Here is a 23000-nt window from a genome sequence, read left to right as displayed (position 1 = left end):
TGACCAGCCCTCAGGCACCCCACATGTCCAGCTCAATAGGAATGGTAGAGCATGCGCTATTTCCATGATACACTTAAGCAGCTGAATAGATCTCAAGTCCCTGTACATGATGCTTTATCACGTAAGAGGTTCCAACAGCACTCAGACTTACATGTGACTGAACACACAGTTGCTCCTCTAAAGTAGCCTCTGGAAAAGAAAGTTCCACTTTGACCACAGACCTACTTACTTCTTTGCAATCTCCTCGAATACACTGGGCTTCAGCGGCCTTTGCTGTTTAAATTCTTCTAAGTAAGTGAAGTCTCCCTTGGTGATCACTTGTTGGTACAGAACTTCAGCCCAATCTGGAATGAACTCGTACGCCTCGGCCACGATGGCTGCCTGTGGGGACACCAGCACTGGAGTCACTGAGCAGGAAGGGAATGTTCTGGCACAGAAAGAATGCCAGAGGAAGAAGCCAAGCTCACCTGGTAGAATCTGGGCAAGGCCAGGATGGAGCCCATCAGGCTCTGTCTGTCCAGGTTGATCAGCATTGTGCTCTGCCCCATGTTGAGAAAATGCAGCTGGAGGGTTATGAGCTTCGTCAGCCGAGTGCAGCGAAGGGCCTGGCGCACACAGGACTCCTGGGATGGAAATCAAACACAAACACAAGCTGCTGGAGTGTGGTTCTAGAGGAAAGCAATAAATATTCCTGAGAGCAACAACGAGTTCAGAGTTCTCAGGTATTTCATCTTTTAGATCCCTGCAGTTTTATCATTGATCACATTCCATTAAATGAAGCTTCACTCACCACAAACATGACTTTCATCGTAATCAGGCCAGTTTTTAAACACTTCATATTATTCTATTCTTGCCAGTTAAGCTCCTGGCCACTCCTCTCAAATGGGGGAACCTGCCTGCAGCCCCTGATGTCAAAGCCTCAACAGGGACCAGCCGGTGGCTCCTGGATGCCGCAGCATCACTGGGACGCTGCTGGGCCAGAGCCAGAGGCACCTCCGCTCCCTGCTCCTGGACAGGCTCTGCTCACCCTCCACACAGCAGCTGCCTTTGTTCTCCCTGTCCAGCCCACTCCTCGTGTGCTCCCAACACTGTACAGAACTCAGACAATTCCAGCTCATTTTACCTTAGAATAACTTTCTGCAGCATCAATAAAAAGGGTCAGAGCTTTCATCAGCAGTTTCTTTAAGCTGGCAACATCTCGAAGAGAGTCCTCTGAAATGGCGAAAAAAAAATAACCAATTAGTTATAAAGATTACAAAGTAACTTACAAAAATACCACCTGGTACCAAGTCTGCCCCCAGTGTTTCACAAAGCAAAAGACCAAAAAAAGTTCTCTTATTAAAAAAGTGCAAAGAAATAGTGATGCCTGTTCGGTTAATGGGCCAAAGCTACTGCTGAAACCTGGTCAAGTGACTGAAAGGTGGGAAGAAATCCAGATCCTACATTGGCAGTGGATACAAGAGCGGTCACCAGGTGAACTCAGAACCAGCGGCACAGCTGCTGTTCGCGTTGCTGCAGCGCTGGCCAAGGGCTCCCAGAAAGATCCTGTGGGCCCCACACCAGCTGTGCAGAACTCACCAGTTCACAGGGTGACAAGTTATTTGCACAAACATAAAAACCCCAACCATTTCTATACAGATTTTATATAAAAACCACTGTGTCACACCCCACTGAAGTAAGGGAAACGGGCATGTGTCCTGACCTGGTACCCAGGAACATCACATCACGGTGAGAGCCAAACCCCTCGACTCTTTGAACACCAGAGCAGCACAAGAACCCCCCAAACCTGGCAAACGGGACCCTCCTCCAGGCAGAAGCTACTGGATGTTACCAGGACAACACAGACAATCCAAACTACAGCGACCCACCGTGTCTTCCTTTTACACAACCTGCTTGTATTTCCCGGTTTTGCAGTTTCCACTCACCCCAGGGCTGCGACTCGATGAGTTTCAGCTGCGTGCGAGCGGCAGCCTCGTGATTCTCCCCGATCTCCCGACACATGCTGAAGCAGAGCGCGATCATGTTGTGCTTCTCGCTGTCCCCGGGGCGGCAGCGCTTGATGTAATCCAGCAGAGCCGTCTTCAGCGTCCCGCTCTGCCCGCGGGAGGGAGCACCGGGTTAAGATCTGAACCGCTTTTTTATAGTTCACATTTTAGTACCCACAAGCAAATCTGTTCTGGTACAGTTTTCCAAAAAGTGATCGTTGCACTTTTCTCCACATTATTTTAAAACATAATAGCAATATTATACCCAGGCTTAACTACATTATGTCAGGTAAGAAAATCCAGCACCTACGCATTTATTTATTTACATACAAATGCCAAAACTGACATTTGTTTATGACTGTGTTAGAAGAAAGCTATAAATATTTATTATTTTAAAAAAAAAACATAAAACATTAAGTATAACCAAAGCAGGACACGAAAACTCTAAGTGACATTCCCAAGTGTGAAGTTTCAATGCTGCAAACTTCTTAAACAAAAAGCAGAATAAAAGCCAGAGTTAATTTATTACTATGAAACGTGAGTAACACTTCTGGCACTCCAGTAACCCAAATACCCAGATAATTCCGCCTTGTGCACGTATCAGTTTCTGATGCAGACACAGTTCTCTCAAAGTTCTTCCCCCCTTATTCCCCTCCACCTACCGGGTCTAATTTCTTTCTCATGAGCACTTCAAAGTAGTGTTTCTCGTGCAGCAGTTCAAATATGTAGGTCATTTCATTGTATCTGCCAATTCCAGTGAGAAGACGAACCTGTAGAATTAACAGTGTCAGGCCGAAGCTCCAGGCTGAGCAGGAAGCGCGGGGGGAGGCTGCGGAGGGCAGAGCCCAGAGAGCTGCACCTCACACACAGATATTCCCTCACAGCCACCAAAGTTTTGTTTTTCAAATCAACCCACTGCAGCTTTTTTATTTTCCCATATGAAAATATGCAGCAAACTTTCAGCAATGGTACCGCTACACAGGGCACGTCTCAGACTCCGGGAGTCCTTTCAAGACAGGACTTGGGATGCGTGACAGCCCTGCCACACAAACCTTCACATTTCACCAGCAGCTCAATTACTTTGACACTCCCATTCTGATTTACTGCACCTCACCATTCCACTATCCCCACCTCTATTTTTCTAGAGAAGCCTTCTAAGAGCTTCTATGACATAAAAATCATCACACAAACCAAACACACACTTTTAGCTTCCAGGGACAGGCAGGACAAGACCAGTCAAGCCAAGGTGACAGGCCGGTCTGCTCTCCATCCCCACCCGCTGCCTGCAGCGCTCACGAGCAAAGTTCTTTGCCAACGTGCACAGGAAACCTTCCCCAGTAGCTGGACAGACACGCGGCAGCGAGGACACGTGTGGCACTAAGGACACGCACCACGAGCCCGTACTCTTCATTAGGTGCCAAATGCTCGTCCGTGAGAAGCCGCACTGCTTGCAGGACCCTGGTGATTCCTTCCATGTGGCAAGTCAAACTAAAGCAATTATGGGCCAAAATCAGCAATTCTGTAACTGAGGAACAGAAGAACGCAGGTATTTCAGTTAATAAGCTCAGGAAGTTAATTATTATGCCTCTCTCCAAACGTGAGGCCACCTCTGCAGAGGATACACAACCTTTCCCGTTACAAACCGCAGAACTAGATTAGAATTCGAGCTGTTACTGTTCTGTCCTATACAACTTCAAGAAGTAACAGTTTCTATGACAGCCTGAATTCAGTCAGACTTCTCCATCTGTGGGGAAGTCTGGATCATTTTCTGAAATGTTCTTTTATTCCACACACAAAACTTCCAACCTCCTCCACCAAAAGCTGGTTGACAAGAATATAACAACACACCAGCACTCACTGTTACCAACCAGCTCTGCATCTGCAAGAGGAAGGCCACAAGTTTTGCATCTGGGTTTGAAAAATCCTTCATAAATTCCATACACTAAATAAAAGAGTTAAAGCAGCACATCTTAGCATAGCCCAGCCTCCCTGGGAGGCCTGATCTGATACCGTAAAGCAACACGAGTGGTGGGGTCTCAGACCTTGCACTCAGCACCAGGGAATTCATTCAGAAGACCTGTAGTAGTTATGAACAGGCACACAAGATATTTAAAAATGCAGATTTTGAAAAGAACACAGTTAATGCCATAAACCTATACAACATATTTTTAAGCAAACCAATTATGTCTCTGCCTGTAAAAAGGTACCCTGGCAGAGACTCCATTCAAAGAGCAGTGGCAAACGGTACCAAAGTACCTTGGCTATGTTTTATGAACTCAGTGACTACATGTCCACAGTATATAAAGCTGCAAGGTGTAAAATGGACTTTACTAACATAAGATCTAGGAAGTTATTTCAGTAAATGGATAAAGAAAGCAATTTCTACTTGTGATTAATCTGAAGAAATCACAAACCCCTCCTTCTGTAGCACAGAACTGCAGAAGCCCCGGTCACTCACTGCTGGCACAAACTGTGTTTTGTTTGGCCAGTAAACTGGTACCGCACTGCGGCAAAGCGCTTACTCACTGTGCACACACTCAGACCTATTCATTTCGCATCACATTAGAGATCAGTAGCAGGTATTTCCACCAGCGTCGCTTTTATTCTTTGTGCTGCCATTTCACACCGAGCAATGCCGTGGTTAGTAAGGCATTAGCTACGTCAGGGGTTATTGCCATGTACTCACTGCACGCCAGCTCCCCGCGCGGGACACAGGGCACTTTGCCCAGCAGCTTCATGCCGACCAGCGTGTGGTCCTGGCCCAGCTTGGCGAGCTGCAGGAACGCCTGGCTCTCAGCTGCGGGGCTCCACCCCTGCTGCTGTCCTGTGACCACAGGGAGACAGTTATGTCACAAGTGCTAACTGTTCAGGAGAGATTAGCTACATTAATAGGAAAACAAACAAACCAAAACCCAAAACACCAATATAACTTCATCCAGACTGACTCAGGACTTGGAACTACAGCTCTAAAGACACTTTTGATCTTACTGCTTAAATTTAAGAATCAGATACTACTCCTTTGCCAGCCCAAGCCAATTAATCCTACTGAGCAACTGCGCTGCCACTGCAATTACACCCATAATTTCACTAGCCCAGTCAGCTGCTGCTGCGGAGAATAAGAGCATTTTCCTCTTCCTGACACCACACAATTCCAACCCATCCCTTGCAGTGGCTCCAATTCATACTCTTCCAAGACCCAGTTCAACTCATGAACTCAACAGAAAACTCCCCTTTCCTGGGTTTGTTTTCTGCTGGGTCAGTAAATTGACTTTTCTGAAGCAAAAGCACCAAACCCTAGGGGTAACCAGGGGAACCAGTGCCTGGGGAGCAGCAGGTGCAGGGCAGAGGGAGCAGAGGAGGCTCAAGAATCCCCATCTGATGGCTTATTCTGTCTCATGGAACATTGTTGTTAATGTTGTGGCAAAGCAGAAGTTACTCAAATAGAAAAGTCCCCCGGATAATTCCTGCTGTTGTGATGAACATCCCTCATTTTACAAATTGAAAAATAAAAAGGAAAATCTTTTGGCCACGCTTTTTACTATGAACACGAGTCTTTCCAAGTCAGATGATGTGGGCCCGCAAAGATCATCATTAAAAACCCAAACAAACCTTTAAAAAAAAAAAAAAAAGCTTAAATACTGTAACACCACAATGGACATGAAAATAACTAAAAATAAACAGTTATGTAAAACGGAGGTGTACAAGGTTTACAAACCTTATACAAGAGCTGCCCAAACATTACTGACTATATCTTGAAAGCAAAGACTGGTTTTCAGATACACAACTATCACCCTTACAAACCAAATACAATACAAACTGAAGCCTCTTTCCTACCTTTCCCTTCTGACGACGCCAGTAACTCCCGCAGGATTTCCTCAGCCACCAGCTCGGCCACGGTCTCGGGCAGGATCCCCTGCGCAGCGATGAACGCCTGGGCCCTGCTGCACCGGTCGGGCCGGCGGGACGACAGGATCGCTCCCAGCACCGTCTCGGGGTCGCGCGCTGACACGTCACTGTAGGAGCAGTTCAGTTCCTATAACGCACACACACACACTTAGAGTCTACGCACTGACAAACTCCACTGCAGAACATCCATTGACCTGCAGTGCATCTTCCCAGTGATGAGCTGATGCATGGAGAGTGCTGGGGAGCAGACGAAACTCAGCTTCAAAAACCACAAACATGATCTGCTCTTCTATCAGTTAACAGTGTCCTTATCTGTTTATCTTCAGTATTAAAGTTCTCCAGATCAGGACAGCATGTAACTTTGTATTTGAAGTTTAATTCTCACAGAGCAGTCATCACGGACAGAGATGCTTTCCTGAACCAAACATAAACCTTAACACTTAAAATCCCTGAAAGAAAGGCAGGTACATTTCCTCCCACATGAAGAACTGTGTTTCACTGGGTAAGTTTTATTTATGAGGTTACTTTTCCTCCTCTCTACATATGACAAACTCTCAGTGAAAAAGCTATACTAGTTTTCACATCTGCTACATTTGGAAAAGGAGTTGGTGAGGCTCTGTAAATACTCTGCTGTAATATATTACACTTTATAAATTTACAAATTAGTTGAAAAATGTACCTCACAGTGTGGACTCCCAGATTCAGACAAAAAGTCCATGGATGGTATCAAATAGAACAAGTCAGTCACACAACTCTCTCTTAGTAGCTCAAACCTAAAGCACTCACTTTGAATACTGGAGGCATGAAAAATTCTGTGGGAAAACTAAGAACCTCTGTGACAAAGACAATACTAATATTTTCAGCATGCGCACTGCTGGTTTTATTCAGAAAAACTAACGTTGTGTTCCCACACTACGGAGCGAACAGCACGGGAAGGGTTCTGTGCCCAGCTCACCCTGGGCAGCAGCCAGGAGCCACAGGCAGCAAACACCACCGGCCACTTCTGTCACCGGCTGGTCAGACCCCCCGAACGCAGCAGCCGCTCCTCTGAGCAGCCCGAGGCACAAGCTGCCCTGCAGAGCTCTGCTGTGCCCAGCTCCCACGGCAGCTGCTCTGCGTCTGCTGCGGGGCGAGGGTCATTTCCAAGGTGTCCCATGGCAGAGGCTGAAAGCAGCGCACCACACGAACACCACACGCCTGCGAGATGATGAAAAAGGCACATCCAAGAGCCCGAGCTGCAGTCTGGCTTAGTGGAGACACAGGTGGGGCCTGGGCGGCCTGGGAGCTGAGTCCATGTCAACACTTCATGCCCAGGAAGCATCTGGCCATTTTTCCACACCAAAGCTCGGTGATTTCCCGTTCTGAACCTTGTTTTGGACACCCGAGGAACACTTTCACCACTCTTTGACCTTTTCTCCACAAACTTCCACAGCACAGCTTGATACAAACCACTTCTTTCTGCAATAACATTACTATACACATACCTTAGCAAGTTCATATAGACAGAGAACCTGTCTGCAGTAGTTTCTGCCATGGACACATTCATCTGTGAGAGCCTTCAGACTGGCGACCACCCGATCCTCCGGAGATGGAGCCGCGATGTGCGTCCAGTCTTCTAAGCTTGATGCTGGGAACAAAAAAATTCCTTTCTCAAAGACAGATAACACCATCAAGCCTTATGCTGGGAGCAAGCCTCAGAAATGCCCAGCAAATACATAATGCTTTCACAAGTCTTTGAAAACTGAACTCTTGATCCTTGTGGGGTTTTTTTTGGTGTTTTTTTGTTTGTTTGTGTTTGGTTGGTTTTTTTTAAGTTTTAGGGTAGAAATGAATGAGCCAAAATATCCACAACAATATCTCAGATATAAAATTCCTAAGCACAAGAGAGCCTAAGGTTTCAGCAGTCTTTCTGATGGCCTAGGCCTTATTTATTCTCTTCTATTCCTATTAAGCTTTGTACATGGTAGTATTAGAAAGCAATGTTCCAGCTGACAGCTCTCTCATTCAGACTTCAGAAATATACACAGAGTACTTTATATATAAACAATATCAGCCTTTCTGTTAATAAGAAAGTCTAAACCCTTTATAACACACAATTCAGAGAAAATATTAATTAAAACATTTCCATGTCTCAGCTCCAGAAACACACCCAAGATTTCCTAGAGCATGTATTCCAAAAGCAGGAACATGGATGAGTTCAGTGCTACTTTACCACAGAATCATGAGCTATCAGAAATGAATGGTGAAGAGACTACAGAAAGCGTACACAGAACACCCTGCCCAACACATGCACAGGCAGCGTGTCCTCCAAGGCTTCAAACTCATTTTGCTAGGGGATTTATGAACCAGGGAGACCCTGCTGTCAGGAAGACCTTCCTTCCTGCAGAAATGTTGGGGGAAATTACCACTGTAACAGAAGAGGAAGAAGCCAGTGGAACCCCAGCAATGGGTTTACTGGTCAGGTGGCCGAGCTGGTTGGTGTCACTTACCGCTGGGGACCCTGCTCGGCTGAGCTGCGCAGCTTTCAGGTGTCTCCTCTCTTGCTACAAGGAGAGTCTGAATATCTGTGTGTAATTTGTCCAGCTCGGCCTCCCCGGCAGCCAGAGCTCTGCAGTGCAACACCAGCCAAACGTCTCTGTTGTAGAAGTGGAAATACTGGCAAACCCGGCTGGCTTCGTGCACGCTGCCTTCGTCAAGGAGGCGCCCGATCAGAACCTGGAGCGATTCCTCCTCCTCACTGGTCAAGGTCTGTTGAGACTCTCTGAATGCAAGACCTTCTAGTTTTAAGTACTTTGGCGTGTTCAGAGCAGGCAGCTTTGAAAAAGAAAATTCCTTAGCTAAGTGATCAAAGGAAAGATCCCCGTTCACTACAGCACAGGAGGACGACCTGGACTCGCCTGACCCCTCATCTGTGCACAGCGCTTGTTGTGCGATGCGACAGATCCAGATCTGCTTCTCCAGTTCTTCTAATTCGTGCGGTGACACCGAGTCACCCTTGGCTAGCCAGTGGCCAGCCAGGGTAAGCAACAAGTGTCTCTCCATGATGCTGTTTATCTTCTTATGAGATAAAGATTCAAATACTGTGTTTGCCTGATTCAAAAAAAAGTCAGACGCAGCTCCGCTGGAGATTGAATTTTTCATGAAGTTGTCATTACACTTTTTCCAGAATTCAATTCTTGTCTGGTTCTGATGCCACTGTCCGAGGTCTCTTAAATGATGTAGATCTCTTAGAACCTGCAAAATTCACAGAAGTTTTAAACAACCTTTCCAAAACCAAAAAACCACCAAAAAACCACCAAAAAACCACCAAAAAACCACCAAAAAACAAAAATAAAATAGTAATAATAATTTAAAAAAAAAAAAAAAAATCACACCGGATGTCCTGAATAATGAAAAACTGAATTTACATTGTGTCCCAATATGCAACAAATCCATCTGCTTTTCTCACCAAATAAAACTGATTGTATAGCAAGTAAAAATAGTATGAGAATAGGGAAAGCTACACTGTCCTTTTCAGCTCAGCACTTAGAGTCAACTTGTTGGGTACACTCATGTTCAAAATAAAAAGTGATTTGATGGAAGATTTGTGTTTCAGGAAGACTGAGAAGTAACATTCTCAACATGGCCAGTGATAGGAGTATCAGTAGGTAGATATAGCTACACAACCATACTGTACCTCTTGGGTAACTATGTTGTCCACGGGCAATCCAGCCAACGCTGCGACCTGCCGAGCCAGGGAGAACATTCGCTTCTCTTGCAGCTGCTCCAGAATGGACCCGCACTCGCTCTGGAACGTCTCCATGCTGTAACTGGTTAGGATGGAGCGGTTAATTGGGATGGAGGAATCCTTCAGGGTCTCACTCAGTGCACAGAGTTTCTTCACGTAAGGGCCTGTTTTAAAAGAGTATTAACAATTGAAGGCAGCTGGTTTTAAAACCTGAGGAAATTCTGCTGCTGCTTTCAGCATGCAACCCTGCCAGAGAAGGAGCACAGATTTTACACTCTAAAAATATAATGGGACTGAAAATGAGTTCTCAATCCATAATTAAAATACTTCTGTAGATAACCTGTGCACTCCTCAGCAACACTTGCACATCATCACTCGACCAAACAGACTTACACACACAATTACATGTTCACCACCGCAGTTCTCCATAAAAACCAACTCTGGTTATATAAATTCTTATTAAAAAAATAAACCAGTATGAATACACTTAACATTTTCAGCCACCCCAAAATCATTGTATGTGGTCTTTAGATTAAAGCAGTGATATCGTCTAACAGAGGAAGCTGTACTTACCGTTGAGTGGCAGATGATCTGCCGCAGCAAAGAGCTGTAAGAGCTTTCCTAATTCATACTCCGTCCTGCACTGCTGCATCATCAACTCGAGAAGAAACAACGCTTGTGATTCCAACCACTGCACAGGTAATTCTGACGCTGCTGGTTCATCTTCAGTTTTAAGCTGTGTAGATAAAGATTTTTAGGTGCAAATATATTCCGCATTTTGGTGGGAATCACACTGGAAATAGAAGGTGTGCACCAGATCTACCTCCTCCTTTAACAGTGAACTGCCACTCCCAAGGGGCACTGCCCATCTCTGATGGATGTTTGAGCTCTAAGTAGGAAATTTTATGACAGGGTGACCACCAATTACTTCTGATAATCACAGAAGAGATGAAAGATGCAAGAATGATCAGAAGTGGATAGATAAAATAAATTGCTGCATTAATAGCCCTTGTCATGTAGCTGTGTACTTTATCAGCACATCCACTCTGAGGGGTTAGGGAAAGGAAACCGATGTAGCCTTAGCTTGGATTGCAGGACAGAAAACCCACCAATGACACAGAATGTTAGTTACCAAGATATTCAGGAAACTAGAAAATTGTGACAGAAAGAACTGAAAATTTGTGAAAACATCTGTGTGTGCCAAAGAAGGAACACTGCATGAAAACACTGCGGTCCTCTTCAAATCAACTGCTAAATCAGTGTTTTAATCAAAGAGTGTAGTTCAGTTCACTGAGCAATTTTCAAAGAAAAGTCTACACAACTTCTGACGGTTACCAAAACTAAAGCAACGTCGCAGACTTTTTCAGAAACTTTCAAACACGTTCAAAAAGGCTGTCTCTCTTAAACAGATCTTCCACTGGTTTACCAGCTCAGTGTTGACCTGCTCTGGTCAATACAGAACAGAGAATATCCCACACTTACCACAAATAATTCAATTTACCACCAGTGGTCCTACTTGAGTCAATGCCAGCCTTCAAACCTTAAACTGCTCACACAAGGAGGGTGATATTGTATTTCAATCTGCCCACATCAACTTAAACCAAAATCATTTAGAAAAATGCATTGTGCATTTTGAATTGTTGAAGACATTCTTCCATCAAGTGCCAGCAGTAGAAGGAATCTCCTCCTTCACAAATCAGTTCCTACATCATCCTTTTACATTATTTTTATATATTACATTAGATACCTACCACAATCTAATAAGGAAAGACCTAGACAAAGATACTTAGAGCAAACGAATTTGCTTACTTTTGTGAGGCTTTCCTGAAACTTGTCCAGTTTGGTTTTTGCCTCCTTGTACTTTTTGCAGTTCATACATAGTTCATACATCTCCAGTATATACAGTAAAGGGGAATCCTTCAAGACACAAAAATAGGTTATCGTTATTTCCTAAAAGTACCTCCATAAATGTAGAATTTGTCTTCCTCAGTATCAGAACAACAAAGTTCTCATTTATTAAAATGGCATGCAAGATTGAGATATGATCTGCAAATTCGTAATAATTGGAAGAACTTCCATTCAAAGATTTTCTCACTCGCCTGGGATTTTCAGTGTATTACACCCAGGTTATCCAGGCCACAAACAGCCAGACGGGGGCGATCTATGGGCCTTCTCCTCTGCAAGGTGACCTGAGACACACTCAGGTGTACCATGAAAAAGACATGACCTCACCTTTAAAAAGAGCTGGAAGCCATTTAGAAGTGTTTTACTTCTTTGCTTTCTTAAAAAGACTTTCCAGATAACTGATAGATCATGAAGGTCCCATTGGTGATTTTCCACTGAGCTTCCAATGTGGTTTGTTGCTTCAGCTCTGGTGGTGTCATCCACAGTAGTGATTATCCAAACACAGAGACAGTGAATGATGTTTGCATCCTGTCAAAAATGATGGGTTTGTAACAGCCTGAGACAAACATCACCTCATTACACAGCACTTGGCCAAACATGTCACACTATTCACAATTACTACAAAAACTGAGGAAAAAAACCTCAATTAAATGCAACCTACATATCCACTATTTAACATAATTAAATCAACCACCACTATTTCATGACTTATTTCCCCGAAAGACAAATAACGTGGTCAATGCTCACTTGGAAGCAGGTGGCTAAGATGCTCAGAATGGGCACGTGCTCTCTCAGCCCTTCAGCCAGAAGGTACCGCCAGGGGCTGGGGTTCCCCTGGCACTGAAACAGGACCTGAAAGAGACTCTCTGCGCATTGGCCCTTGGCCACCCCGGCAGGGCTGTTACCAGGGCTCCCTGGATGTGACAGCGGGAACTTCTCCAATGCCAGCGTCAAGTGATCTTGTAAAACAGGAGCGAAATCCTGAAGGACAGAAATGACCTGGGGAAACAGAACCCAAAGCGTCTTTACAGTCTGAGGTCCAAAGAAAACAAGGGAGAAGGACTGAAGCATTAAATACACAGAAAAGACAAATAAAACATTATCCAAATTTGACTTTTTACAACATTTTTGGAGACCTAGAGAGGAAAAAGTGTTCTGTAGGTATGAATTATTCTAATAAAATATTGAAACTCATCCTTTTACATAAAGCTAAAATGCCTCCTAGAGACACCCGTTTTTGTCATATCTCTCATACTCTAACTGTGTATTATGAAAAGTGTCTGGTTAGTTGCTGCTGTGTAATTACATATTTTTCTTTTCAGGAAAACAACCGAGAAATACAAGTTAAAAATCCCAGTCCTGCTAAGTATCATCTTGGCTGGAATTTTCCAGTCAGCCTCCTCACATTACTTTTCCAAACCGCTTTTAATTTTTACATATTGGTACATTTTACTGATTTTTAAATTATGTTCAAAACCAAAGAGGGAAGATTTGGAATCTCAAAAGCCTAAATATCTTTACACAAAAAGCAATATAAGTTTTGAAAGGAAAGAGGAGTAGTTTTATTAAAACTTATATTGAACATATGTTAACTCTCCAACAAAAAACAAAAACAAAACGGTAACTAAATTATTTTAAATTAAGCTTACAAATAGTATGTCATAATTTTAACTATATTGAAAATAAAAATTAAGTCCCTTCTTGGCAAATACTTTTGTGCCCAACTCATTTCAAAGAGGCACTCAAGTCACTCCTCTCTGAACATTGTTTTCTCCACTACTGATTAATAACAACACACATGATTTTTCAAACCAGGATTTTTTTCCTGATCTTCTCCTTTAATCGTTTTCATGCTCTCAGAAGCATATTCTTATACCTGCTAAACAGTCAGCTCCCTCTGGAGCCAACGTCCCTTGTCTTGTGTTCGCTTTTCACATACCAAAGGGGAGAGAAAAGCAGAAAAGTTGGGAAATGCAGCTGTAAATAAGGGTTATTGTAATCAGAGGATATCGACATCCTGAGACACCTTCTGAATCTGTGGAAACTGCTGAGGTTTCAGCTTTATGTTGTCTCCAAAATGTGATGTTCTCTTGGTATTTTTTCCTCTTTTTTATTTTTTGACATCACAAAGACCATTCTTGCCACACTCTGCCCACAGCCAGCTCACCTCGTCCGGCCGGTAGCCATACAGCTGCGCTTGCACCATGAACTGCAGCCAGTCGTTGGATTGGGCACATTCTTTTAGGTAAGATGTACTCAGCGCAACATCGTGGAGTTTACAGAACTGCATTACCAAAGACCACTGCCTTCTAGAGTCACTAGACGTCCTGCATGGAATTGAAACAGTTTCAGCTGTAATAAACTAATGTTTACACCAGATCTTAATGATGCAGAAACTCCTCACATGGCCCGAGATCCATGTGAATGGCAACACCAGCATTTCCACTGACTCCACTCCAGACTGGGTCACATTCCACTGCAGCAGCTTCCACACCGCACAATGTGGACGTCCCCACCCCCAGGGCAGGGACAGTGTCTTGCCTAACAACGCAGGCTTTGAAAAGCCCACAGCTTTCACTGCAAAGTGTGCTGCAAGGGCTCTGTGGAACAGTCTGACACACCAGCTGCACCCCCTTATTCCTGCCAGCATCCACCTCTTACCTCTAATATTGGAAAGACCCAGACTGTGTTCTAACCTCAGATATTGTTGTTCAGTTTACTGCAATAAAACACGCACAGATCTCTTATCTGAATACACAAATGGTAAAATTCAGTGCTCAATCTCAATTGCCTGCATAATCCTTTCAATCAAGTTTTACTCACTTCTTTATTCCTTGATGCTCAACCGCATCCCAAAAGGCTTCTTCTAAGGAGATAAGAACTGCTGCTGCTGCTGCTTTTTCACCACTAGCCAATTTTGTTAACTTTTCAACTGTTAAAAGAACATATGACTATTTTTGAGATGCTATTTGGCATTAAAGTAACAGTAATATTTTCTAAAGTACCAGAATCAACAAGCAGAACAAATTTTACTCCTGTAAGTGTTTTAATAACTATGCCAAGTCTGGCACCAAAGTGGCTACATGACTTTTGAAAAATAACTTCAACTTTCAAATCACATGACACTTTTTTTTTTTAATAAGCTCTACCTGTAGTTTTAAATAACACAAACGTTTTTAGAATTATCACAAAAATATAAATAAATGCCAGTAGTTTCACAGTTAGGACAAAAAGATACCTGTGGACCTACAGCTAAAATTCAACTTTAGAAAGTCATCCCTAGGATATTTCCTTACAGCTGATTTCACTGCAACTGTAAGACAGTCTTCAAGTACAAAAGAGATTTGGTCATGTCCCTTTGTTTAATCCTCTAGTTATATTATTACAACATCAGGCTGAACTTTACTAAATATTACACTGAGCTTAGGCAACTGCTCAGCAGTGTCTGTTAGATACTCCTGCAGTTCTGGCTGCACGTCATACCACGCTCTTTGGCCTTATTTGGCATGCCAGGTTCAAAATGCACCTTCAAAATTAGTAAGAAGCAGGAACAAAACAAAAGCAAAATTCTTAGCTCTTCAAAGGACAGGATGCTTTTACTGTATTACTGAGAAGTTTGGCACCATCTTTCCATCCATCCCTGCTTCTCCTCTCAATAAATACAGAGTACTCTATCTTAAAAGACATCCTTACCCAAAGATTCTCTTATTTGATTGTGCTGAGATTCTTTATTTCTCGTTCTGTAACTGAAAATTATGTTTGCAACTTTAAGATCAACTCTGAGTCTGAGGCTGTCAAGCCCAAGCAATTCCAGAAAACACACACAGGCTGCTCCTACCGACCGGACACTGAAGAAAGAAAGAGCTAAGATCCAGGCTTCCTTCCCTGCCTGCTGGATCCTGAAACCAAAACAACAGTTGATACACACGTTTTGTAACCAACTTTCGAAGACAAATATTCCCCATATAAACAAGTACCTACAAGGTTTACTAAACTCACAGACCTTATTAGCATGAAATACATTTGCAAACCAGAAGTTTCACATTTATAAAAAACACAGGTATGCAAATAAAGCCTCATGCCTGATAGCCTTTTAAGCTATGAAGTACTATTAAGTCCACATTAAGGTAAGTTTTCCTTTTTGCCCAAATCTTAGATGGTCACACAGGAGAAACTGATTTGTATCAAAATGATAAGAACCATATAGTGACTAATACACAAATGACATTCTAGGAACAAACAGCAATTCATTCTCATGTAACTCCTACTCATTTTGAATATACTTAATAGTAAATTCAATACATCCAAGCAAGATGTGTAATTTGACTGTATCCTTTTGAACACATAATTTCGAAGCTTTGGCCAGAAAATTTAATTCCTTTTTTCTACAAAGTGATCTAGAGGCTCAGGTCCTTAAAAGAAAAGCCTCCCTGTGTTTGATATGACTGGAACATTTTTCATTCCTTCCTTTCACTGTATAGATTTTATTTAGGTAATTCACAATAAGCTGACTTTTCAGGTGATATTTGATTTCTATCTTATTCAATGCTAGAGTGAACAGACTCCTAGGACACCTAGAATTCCAAGGGATGCCAATAAACACCACTCGGTTGCTGTTGGGGAGGGTTTATGTTAATCTATGTACTAGATTATAACTTCAAAAGAACCGTCAGACTTACAACTGTCTGGGAGATTTGCTCTTCACTAACTGCTGGACCAAAAATGTACCAAAAGCAAATGATGGACGTCCATGGTGTAGATAGTATAAAAAATCCAGTCGCTCCATTATAGCGTATTTGTTCACCAGTTCAGGGGATGAAAAATGAGGAAAGTCACTTGATGCATCTAGAAATAATATCGTCTTATTAGAAGTTGATAAACAATTGAAGTAAACATAGACAATGGCTTTCAGCTACAAAACATGAGAGGACAAACACCTCTCCTCTTGTTCTAATTCAAATCTCAGCATACTCAAATCCCACTGAAATTCCAGTTTGCATTGTAAAATCAGAACTCTAGATCACTTCTTAGGCCCTTGACTGGCTTTTAAAAGAAAACACTGCTTTTCTACCTCACAATAAAAATCTGTCTGTGAAGAGCTTAATAGAAAAAGGTAACTTTTCTGGGATTTAATTAAAAAAAATTAGTACATTCCATTTTTTTTTTTTAAGATTAAATGGTCTTTTGAATAAGTTTAGCTGCTAAATCATTCCACTGAAGGCATTTCATCCTTGGTGCTCAGGCTAAAAAAAGGATATAAAACTTGGAAGTAACATACCTGATACAGCAAGAGTATTTGCTGACTGCCAGCCAAACAATTTAGTGGGATCAAAGGGCACTAATGACTGAAAGATTAGAAACAAAATATATTGAAACAGCTGAAAAATTTCACATCAGACCAGACTACAGAACATTTTAGGGAGCTACAGTAGCAGGCACTCAGGAATGGCCAGTGCTGCTGTGGAGCAGTGATGTATCTGTGCAGCTCTCTCACTAAGGTATGGACTTGTCTGCTCCGCAGGATCAGAACACAAACGAGTGCAAGGAAAGGCTTAGACTTTGGTCTAAGAACATGGGGAAAGAACATGCTGAAGTATTTTGCTAAACTGTGATTTTAGCAAGGTTAACACTTCCCTAATAATGAATAATTCACACCATTTCTTCCAACTTTCAGTTTACCTTATACCACAGATGTGCAGTAAATGGCATTTGCCCAGAAATGTGTCATGACATTCCCTGAGATGCTATCCTTTAAATCTAGATTTCAATTTCCCTTAAACAACTCAAAACTTTTTAATTTTTGTAATACTCAACAACCTGCCCACTAAACACTGCAAGAACATCACTTCTCTGACGTTCCAGGACTGCTGAAGCTAAACACTGCAGACGTTTTCACACAGCTGGGGGGACTAGGGGGAGAGCAGACTCACAATATTTAGATGCCATTTTAAAAGACAGTTCAGAATGAAGCTATAAGCTTTAGCTCCAAATTAAGGATTCTAAGAAAAGAACATATAGTCCCCATCCTCCAGGCTCTACCTGAAAACAAGCTTCTCTCAGTTTGCTTTTGTTCTGCCCAAAAGTTCTACCAAGGAGCACTTCATACCTGAACAAGGTGGTAAAGAGAGATGTCAGGTGGCAAAATTCCATGAGACGTACACGGGGGAAAGAGAGCAGCTCTGAGCTTGGGGTAGGGAGCCAAGGCCATTTTTAAGAGCTGCGGATCAACTTTCTTTAGAGGTTTTTCTGTGTCTTCATTCTGAAGAACCTACATTGCAAGGAAGCAAAATTATTTCATTAGGAAGAAGAAACTGCATTAAGATAGTAACAAAACTATGTCTGAATGTGCCAAACTGCCTCACAGAAACTTAACGTATGGCGACAACACAGGGACAATATTTTTTCCTGGAAAATCCTTTTAAGTTCTATTGTACGTATCTTCAACGGTACTTGATGTCTTAGGTTCCTGTGCTATGTATCAAAAAGCTCTCTGTGTTAATAAATTCTGTTTCAACACGTGGTTCAACAAGCATTCATATTTTTAAACGATAATTGCTTATAACATGCTTTTTGATATCTACAACACAATGCAACTGGTTAACACAATGTAACCAGCAAGCTGACTTTTTTTGATATGTGCCCAGATTTCCAGCATTTAAAAATAAAAATATGGAAGCTGAATACTACCAAGCAGAAAAGTAGTCCAGTTACCTACTGCTTCATTAATTAAAATGCATGAAAATTAAGACTACAAGTTACTATAAAAGGGGATATTTGTCTAACAAATACAGGCACACAATTTTAAAAGTTTTTGAAAACATTTTTGCAAACTAAAACGATTTGAGGAACACAAGTGCCTATAAACCCTCTCAGCTGTAACTGTTACAAAGGAGTTAATGACTCCAACTTGCAGCCACTGTGTCTTGCTGCTTCTAAGCCACGTAACCTCCAACCGCTCTACTCACTCCATCGGGTCAGCTCACACTGACACATGCAACACCAAAATCAGATTTTTACGTGAAAAGAAATTATATGATGGCATTAGCATATTTATTAATCTATCCCTTTGAGTTTTCAACACCTTGGGAGAATTTCTCCACAAGCTCATCAGTAATTTGTGGCACACAGTACCTGATCAATACCTCCGGGTGCAAACATGGTAGTAGCAAGTGCGAGGAGCGTCCGTCCTTCCAGCAGCATGCTGCTCACACCGGCTTGGGCACTGGGAATCAAGATCTGAGCGTTTGCTAGACTGGCCTGAAAAATCATCTTCGGATCTTAAAAGAAAAACAAAAGGTTTAATTTCATGCAAGAACATTATTAAATTATCCAATCACATATTAAAACTGTTCTACAACTATGAAAAAAGACGCATTTTCTATTTTTTGTTGTTAATAGTGATTTTTCTCAATTTACTTATAAATACAGATACTGTTCTAAATTTTACCAAGCTTTCCTTGATTTCAATCCATAGTTTTACCTACAAAGATTGATTTGGATCAAGTCCCACAGTTTAGCATTGTACTGGTTCAATTTTTTATCCTATACTCATCACACTTTCCGGAAAAGCTTCATTTGGACTTATTTTTATAATTTGTTAAAGTGCGACTCTCCAAAAGATGAAACATTTAAAAAAAACCCTGAAATGAGTTAAGGGCAGAAATTCTACTGATTTTCAATGACAATAACTAAAACAAAAAACAAACACATGATCCAAGGAGCAGAGAAGAACCACAAGGAGTACAGGAAGTTTTAATTTTAACAGTATATGTATTTTCTTATGAATTCTCCTTTTTAACTTGTTAGGAATATAATCAAAACGAAGGCAATGATGCTCATAGGCAAAACAATTCTGACATATCTACAGCCTCCAAATCTCTATGTACAGTTTAGGTAGGAATTATAATCTGCATTATAGAGATGAGGAACTGATGCACATGTAAATGATTTGGCATTGGGCTCAATGAAGAGCTTGCAGCAGCACAGAGAATTAAACCCAGCTGAGCCAAACACACATCCAGCAGCACAGAGGCGGGATCCCCTCCTACCTCGTGGGTTAGCGGCCACCCCTCGGCACTGCACGAGGAATTCAAACCAGGGGTGAGCTTCATGCAGTTCCTTCTTATCCAAAATTGGGCAATTTGAAGGACTTAAACTGGAAAGTGAAAACACAGTATTTGTAACCATCCTCTGCCCCAATATAATGCTGCATTGAAAATAAAGAGCATCTGACTTGGTGCTATAGTGACTTATTTCATCCATTCTCATGAAGGAGGCAAATCACATCACTCTTCTCTACACAACATACGGCTGTAGCTGACAGAGCCACTCTGACAGGTCCCTTCTCGGAGGTGATGTTTCTGTAAATCACAGTAGCAGCTTCCAGCCCTGAGAACCCCAGACACTTCCCAAAGAACGGACTCTATTCACAAATACCACTCTGCACGGTCTAAATATTTTATGCAAACTAGAATTGATTACACAAACAAACAAGATTTCCTGGCTTTTTTCTGGTCTACTTCACCTTCTTAATAATTACACTATTAGACTGCAGTTACAGCTAAGAAATTTTAATTGCAAAGTATTCATTAAGTGGGAGGTCTTCATACAGTTCCTATACCTAATAGTTCTTTCTCCTTCAAATTCTAACTAATCCTAATTCAAACGGAAACCAGCAATGTCTTTATTTGTGAATGTATCAAGAATTAACTCGTACTTGTGCTCAAGTGAGAGAGTTTCTGAAGAACAAGTTGGTTTGGCCCATTTAAGATCGTATTGCTTATAACATTATACTAATTAAAACTATAATCATTTGATGACTGACATACAAATTAATGTTGGAAATGTGAATAGAGTTTCAAAATACAGAATGAAACTTAAAACACTGTCCCACAATCTTTCATTCAATGCCACCACTATGACGCAAGTAGTCTTTCTCGCCAAACAGCAAGGGCCAGGGAAAACTCTTACTGCCAACTATTAAAATTGTGTTTCATTATTTAAATCTGCATTATTTAAATTTAAAAACATTCATACCTGTAATAGTCTAAGTAAGTGTATAACAGATACTGCAAATTGTGTTCTAAACAGTGAAGGACAAAGCGAGCATGGAAGTCCAAACCGCTTGCAGCACTGTATGTCGGAACAGGGGGAGGATTTTGCAGTACTCCCCCAACGTAGGACAGTCTTTGGAGCAGAAGTTCAAAATCTTCCAACTCAGAACAGACAAAAATCCCCTTTCTATCAGAAAAGACAAAAAGCACACACATTGATTAGATGGTTCTCTCTTTAGGAAGTGCTGAAGGGTGTTTTCAGCTCAAAGTTGTAAAGCGGACCTTTCCTTCTAGGGGATTACTTCCCTACTGAGGCAAAATTAACATGCCCAAGTAAGTCTGACAGTGCTCAGACAACGTCTCAGTTACTACAGTTCACTGTGAAGAACGAGGCGTGAGGAGTGAAATGTGTTTAGAAGTTTATCCCTTGCATTAAAACGCACATCAGGAATAGAACCATTGTGAAAGGCTGAAGGGCTGACAGATTCCTGTTGTTCTCCTGTTTCTTACCCTTGCAGAAAATGCAAAGTGCAAGTATAAGACTAAAATTAAATTTATTAATGGATTTGTACTGTTTCAAAAAGAGCACTAAATACAACATAAAAGTTAATATGTATCAAAGATTTTATTACATGTATTTCTATATCTGATTTTGGCTTCACATGTACAATGCATTAAGGGCACATACCTGGCCAGCATGTTTAATATATCGTTTCTCATATAGCTGCTGCATAATGTGCTCTGGTCAATAATGTCTGGAGTGAGAGGAGGCCAGTTCTCTTGTCCACACAAAGCCTGGTTGGGCTCAGATTCTTCAATCCATGAACAAATGCTAACCCAATCGTGCTGGGCTGTCAAATGCCTCCAAAGAACCTCAGGATTGCACATCTTGAGTTCTGTGGTTCAAAAGGCAAGCTGATGAAACCAGCACAAACACACACTCCCTTAAGGAAATACTGATATTTTTAATACATGTACATATTTTTAACGAACAGCTGAGAGTAAATACACTGTTACAGCTTGTTAGAGTTTCATGTTGGAGAAGATAAGTATAATACTACTGAGTAATAAGCTCTATAGCACATAGCAGAATAGAACATTTACAACAAGTACCCATGCATTAGACAAGTCCCTTCCAGCCAGGTCCAATTTTTTATCTATAGGAAAAACAGAAATCCCTGTCAGAACACAACAGGATGAAACACCCTGTTTACCCATTGTCACTGACCAAAAAATAAGTGACCTACTGTGGTGGCAAACAACTTGAGTTCTACCAATGCCATTCCTACACAACTGCAACATACTACGTAAAAAACAGATTTTTAATTCACAGTTAGGTCCTTGGTACTAGAACACTTGCCTTGGGGTGGTTTTCTGGGGAGAAGAATCATTTCCTGTGTAAGCTCATCCCAGCTCTGGGCCCAGTCAAACACCATCCTGACCCTCCGGTGCTGAACCCGATGTCTGTTGCAATTCAACAGCGAGTCCAGGACGGCTGCATGTCTGGAAAAGTCCTGCTCTTTTCCCCAGCTCTTCCAACTGCAATGAAATATTGCATTAGGACGTTCCCCAGTACTCTTCTACAAAACAAACCACATTCTAACAAAGAGAAGATGATGAAAGGATCAACAAATTTTGCTGGTCCATTTTGAAGAGAGTTCTGCAAGCGGTAGAGGGACTTACTTCAGCTGGAAGTTTGTGTGTGAGAGAAGTGGGCAAAGAATTAAGTCATTTTTCCAAAACTGACATAGCAAGCGACCAGTATCATAATTTTTTTACAATTATTTAGTAATAAAATGATTTTTCTAAGTTAGTTTGCTATATTATGGATATCATATATCAAAAATACAGCAAACATTACATCTGAACGTATTTCATTAATATTTAATATCCTTTGCTATTAAAAATACTGCATTTATGGTGCTGATGACGTGAACAGAAGACCTCGGTTACACCAAGTCATGACTTAGTCCCGAAAGAACACGACAACGATTGTTACATTAATGAGAAAAGTAATCGGTTCCCACACTGATCCTTATTTCTGCAAATGAAGACCAGTGTGAAATTAATGAAATTACAGAAGACTGGATTTGTTAGTGCAGTAAATCACATGGAACATAGAAGCCAGTATATTTAAAAATCCCATTAATGTTATTAATTAATAATAAAACTGATAACCCACATTACCTGGAAAGAGACTGAATCTCTTTATTTTCTTGGAAGGACTCCGAGTAAAAGCTTTCAACCTGATGCACAAAGTCTATCATTTTCTTCTCTTTTTCAGAAAAATAATTTTCTTCTCGTAAAACTTTCACCTTTAATTCAAATTAAAGTATTACCTCCAATTACAATTTTTATCTACTCATAATATATTAAAGTTAACTTCAAGTACAAAAGAATACAGGCATGTCAGTGACATGTTTC

The 23000-nt window shown here is 41.6% G+C and overlaps 1 protein-coding gene across 1 annotated transcript in view; it reads right to left on the bottom strand.

Moving 5' to 3' along the window:
• SPG11 (SPG11 vesicle trafficking associated, spatacsin) overlaps positions 1–23000 on the bottom strand; it is a 29733-nt gene that overhangs the window by 2465 nt on the left and 4268 nt on the right. The window contains exons 7-33 of the mRNA XM_082061055.1: positions 22764–22891; positions 21937–22115; positions 21265–21472; positions 20560–20763; positions 19572–19678; positions 18655–18800; positions 17630–17791; positions 16802–16868; positions 16203–16368; positions 15217–15422; positions 14347–14455; positions 13691–13850; positions 12271–12522; positions 11851–12051; positions 11428–11535; positions 10192–10354; positions 9568–9782; positions 8381–9125; positions 7376–7518; positions 5820–6018; positions 4672–4809; positions 3377–3510; positions 2648–2755; positions 1926–2094; positions 1124–1212; positions 468–623; positions 230–381 (exon numbers count right to left, since the gene is read on the bottom strand). Coding sequence (XP_081917181.1) covers positions 230–381; positions 468–623; positions 1124–1212; positions 1926–2094; positions 2648–2755; positions 3377–3510; positions 4672–4809; positions 5820–6018; positions 7376–7518; positions 8381–9125; positions 9568–9782; positions 10192–10354; positions 11428–11535; positions 11851–12051; positions 12271–12522; positions 13691–13850; positions 14347–14455; positions 15217–15422; positions 16203–16368; positions 16802–16868; positions 17630–17791; positions 18655–18800; positions 19572–19678; positions 20560–20763; positions 21265–21472; positions 21937–22115; positions 22764–22891 — 4814 coding nt within the window. The remainder of the gene's footprint in view (positions 1–229; positions 382–467; positions 624–1123; positions 1213–1925; positions 2095–2647; positions 2756–3376; positions 3511–4671; positions 4810–5819; positions 6019–7375; positions 7519–8380; positions 9126–9567; positions 9783–10191; positions 10355–11427; positions 11536–11850; positions 12052–12270; positions 12523–13690; positions 13851–14346; positions 14456–15216; positions 15423–16202; positions 16369–16801; positions 16869–17629; positions 17792–18654; positions 18801–19571; positions 19679–20559; positions 20764–21264; positions 21473–21936; positions 22116–22763; positions 22892–23000) is intronic.

The sequence above is a fragment of the Streptopelia decaocto genome (assembly GCF_964273445.1).
Source record: "Streptopelia decaocto genome assembly, chromosome: 9".
NCBI lineage: Eukaryota > Metazoa > Chordata > Aves > Columbiformes > Columbidae > Streptopelia > Streptopelia decaocto.
The sequence above is the reverse complement of the archived record's forward strand: the minus strand, read 5'-3'. Positions and strand labels throughout refer to the sequence as shown.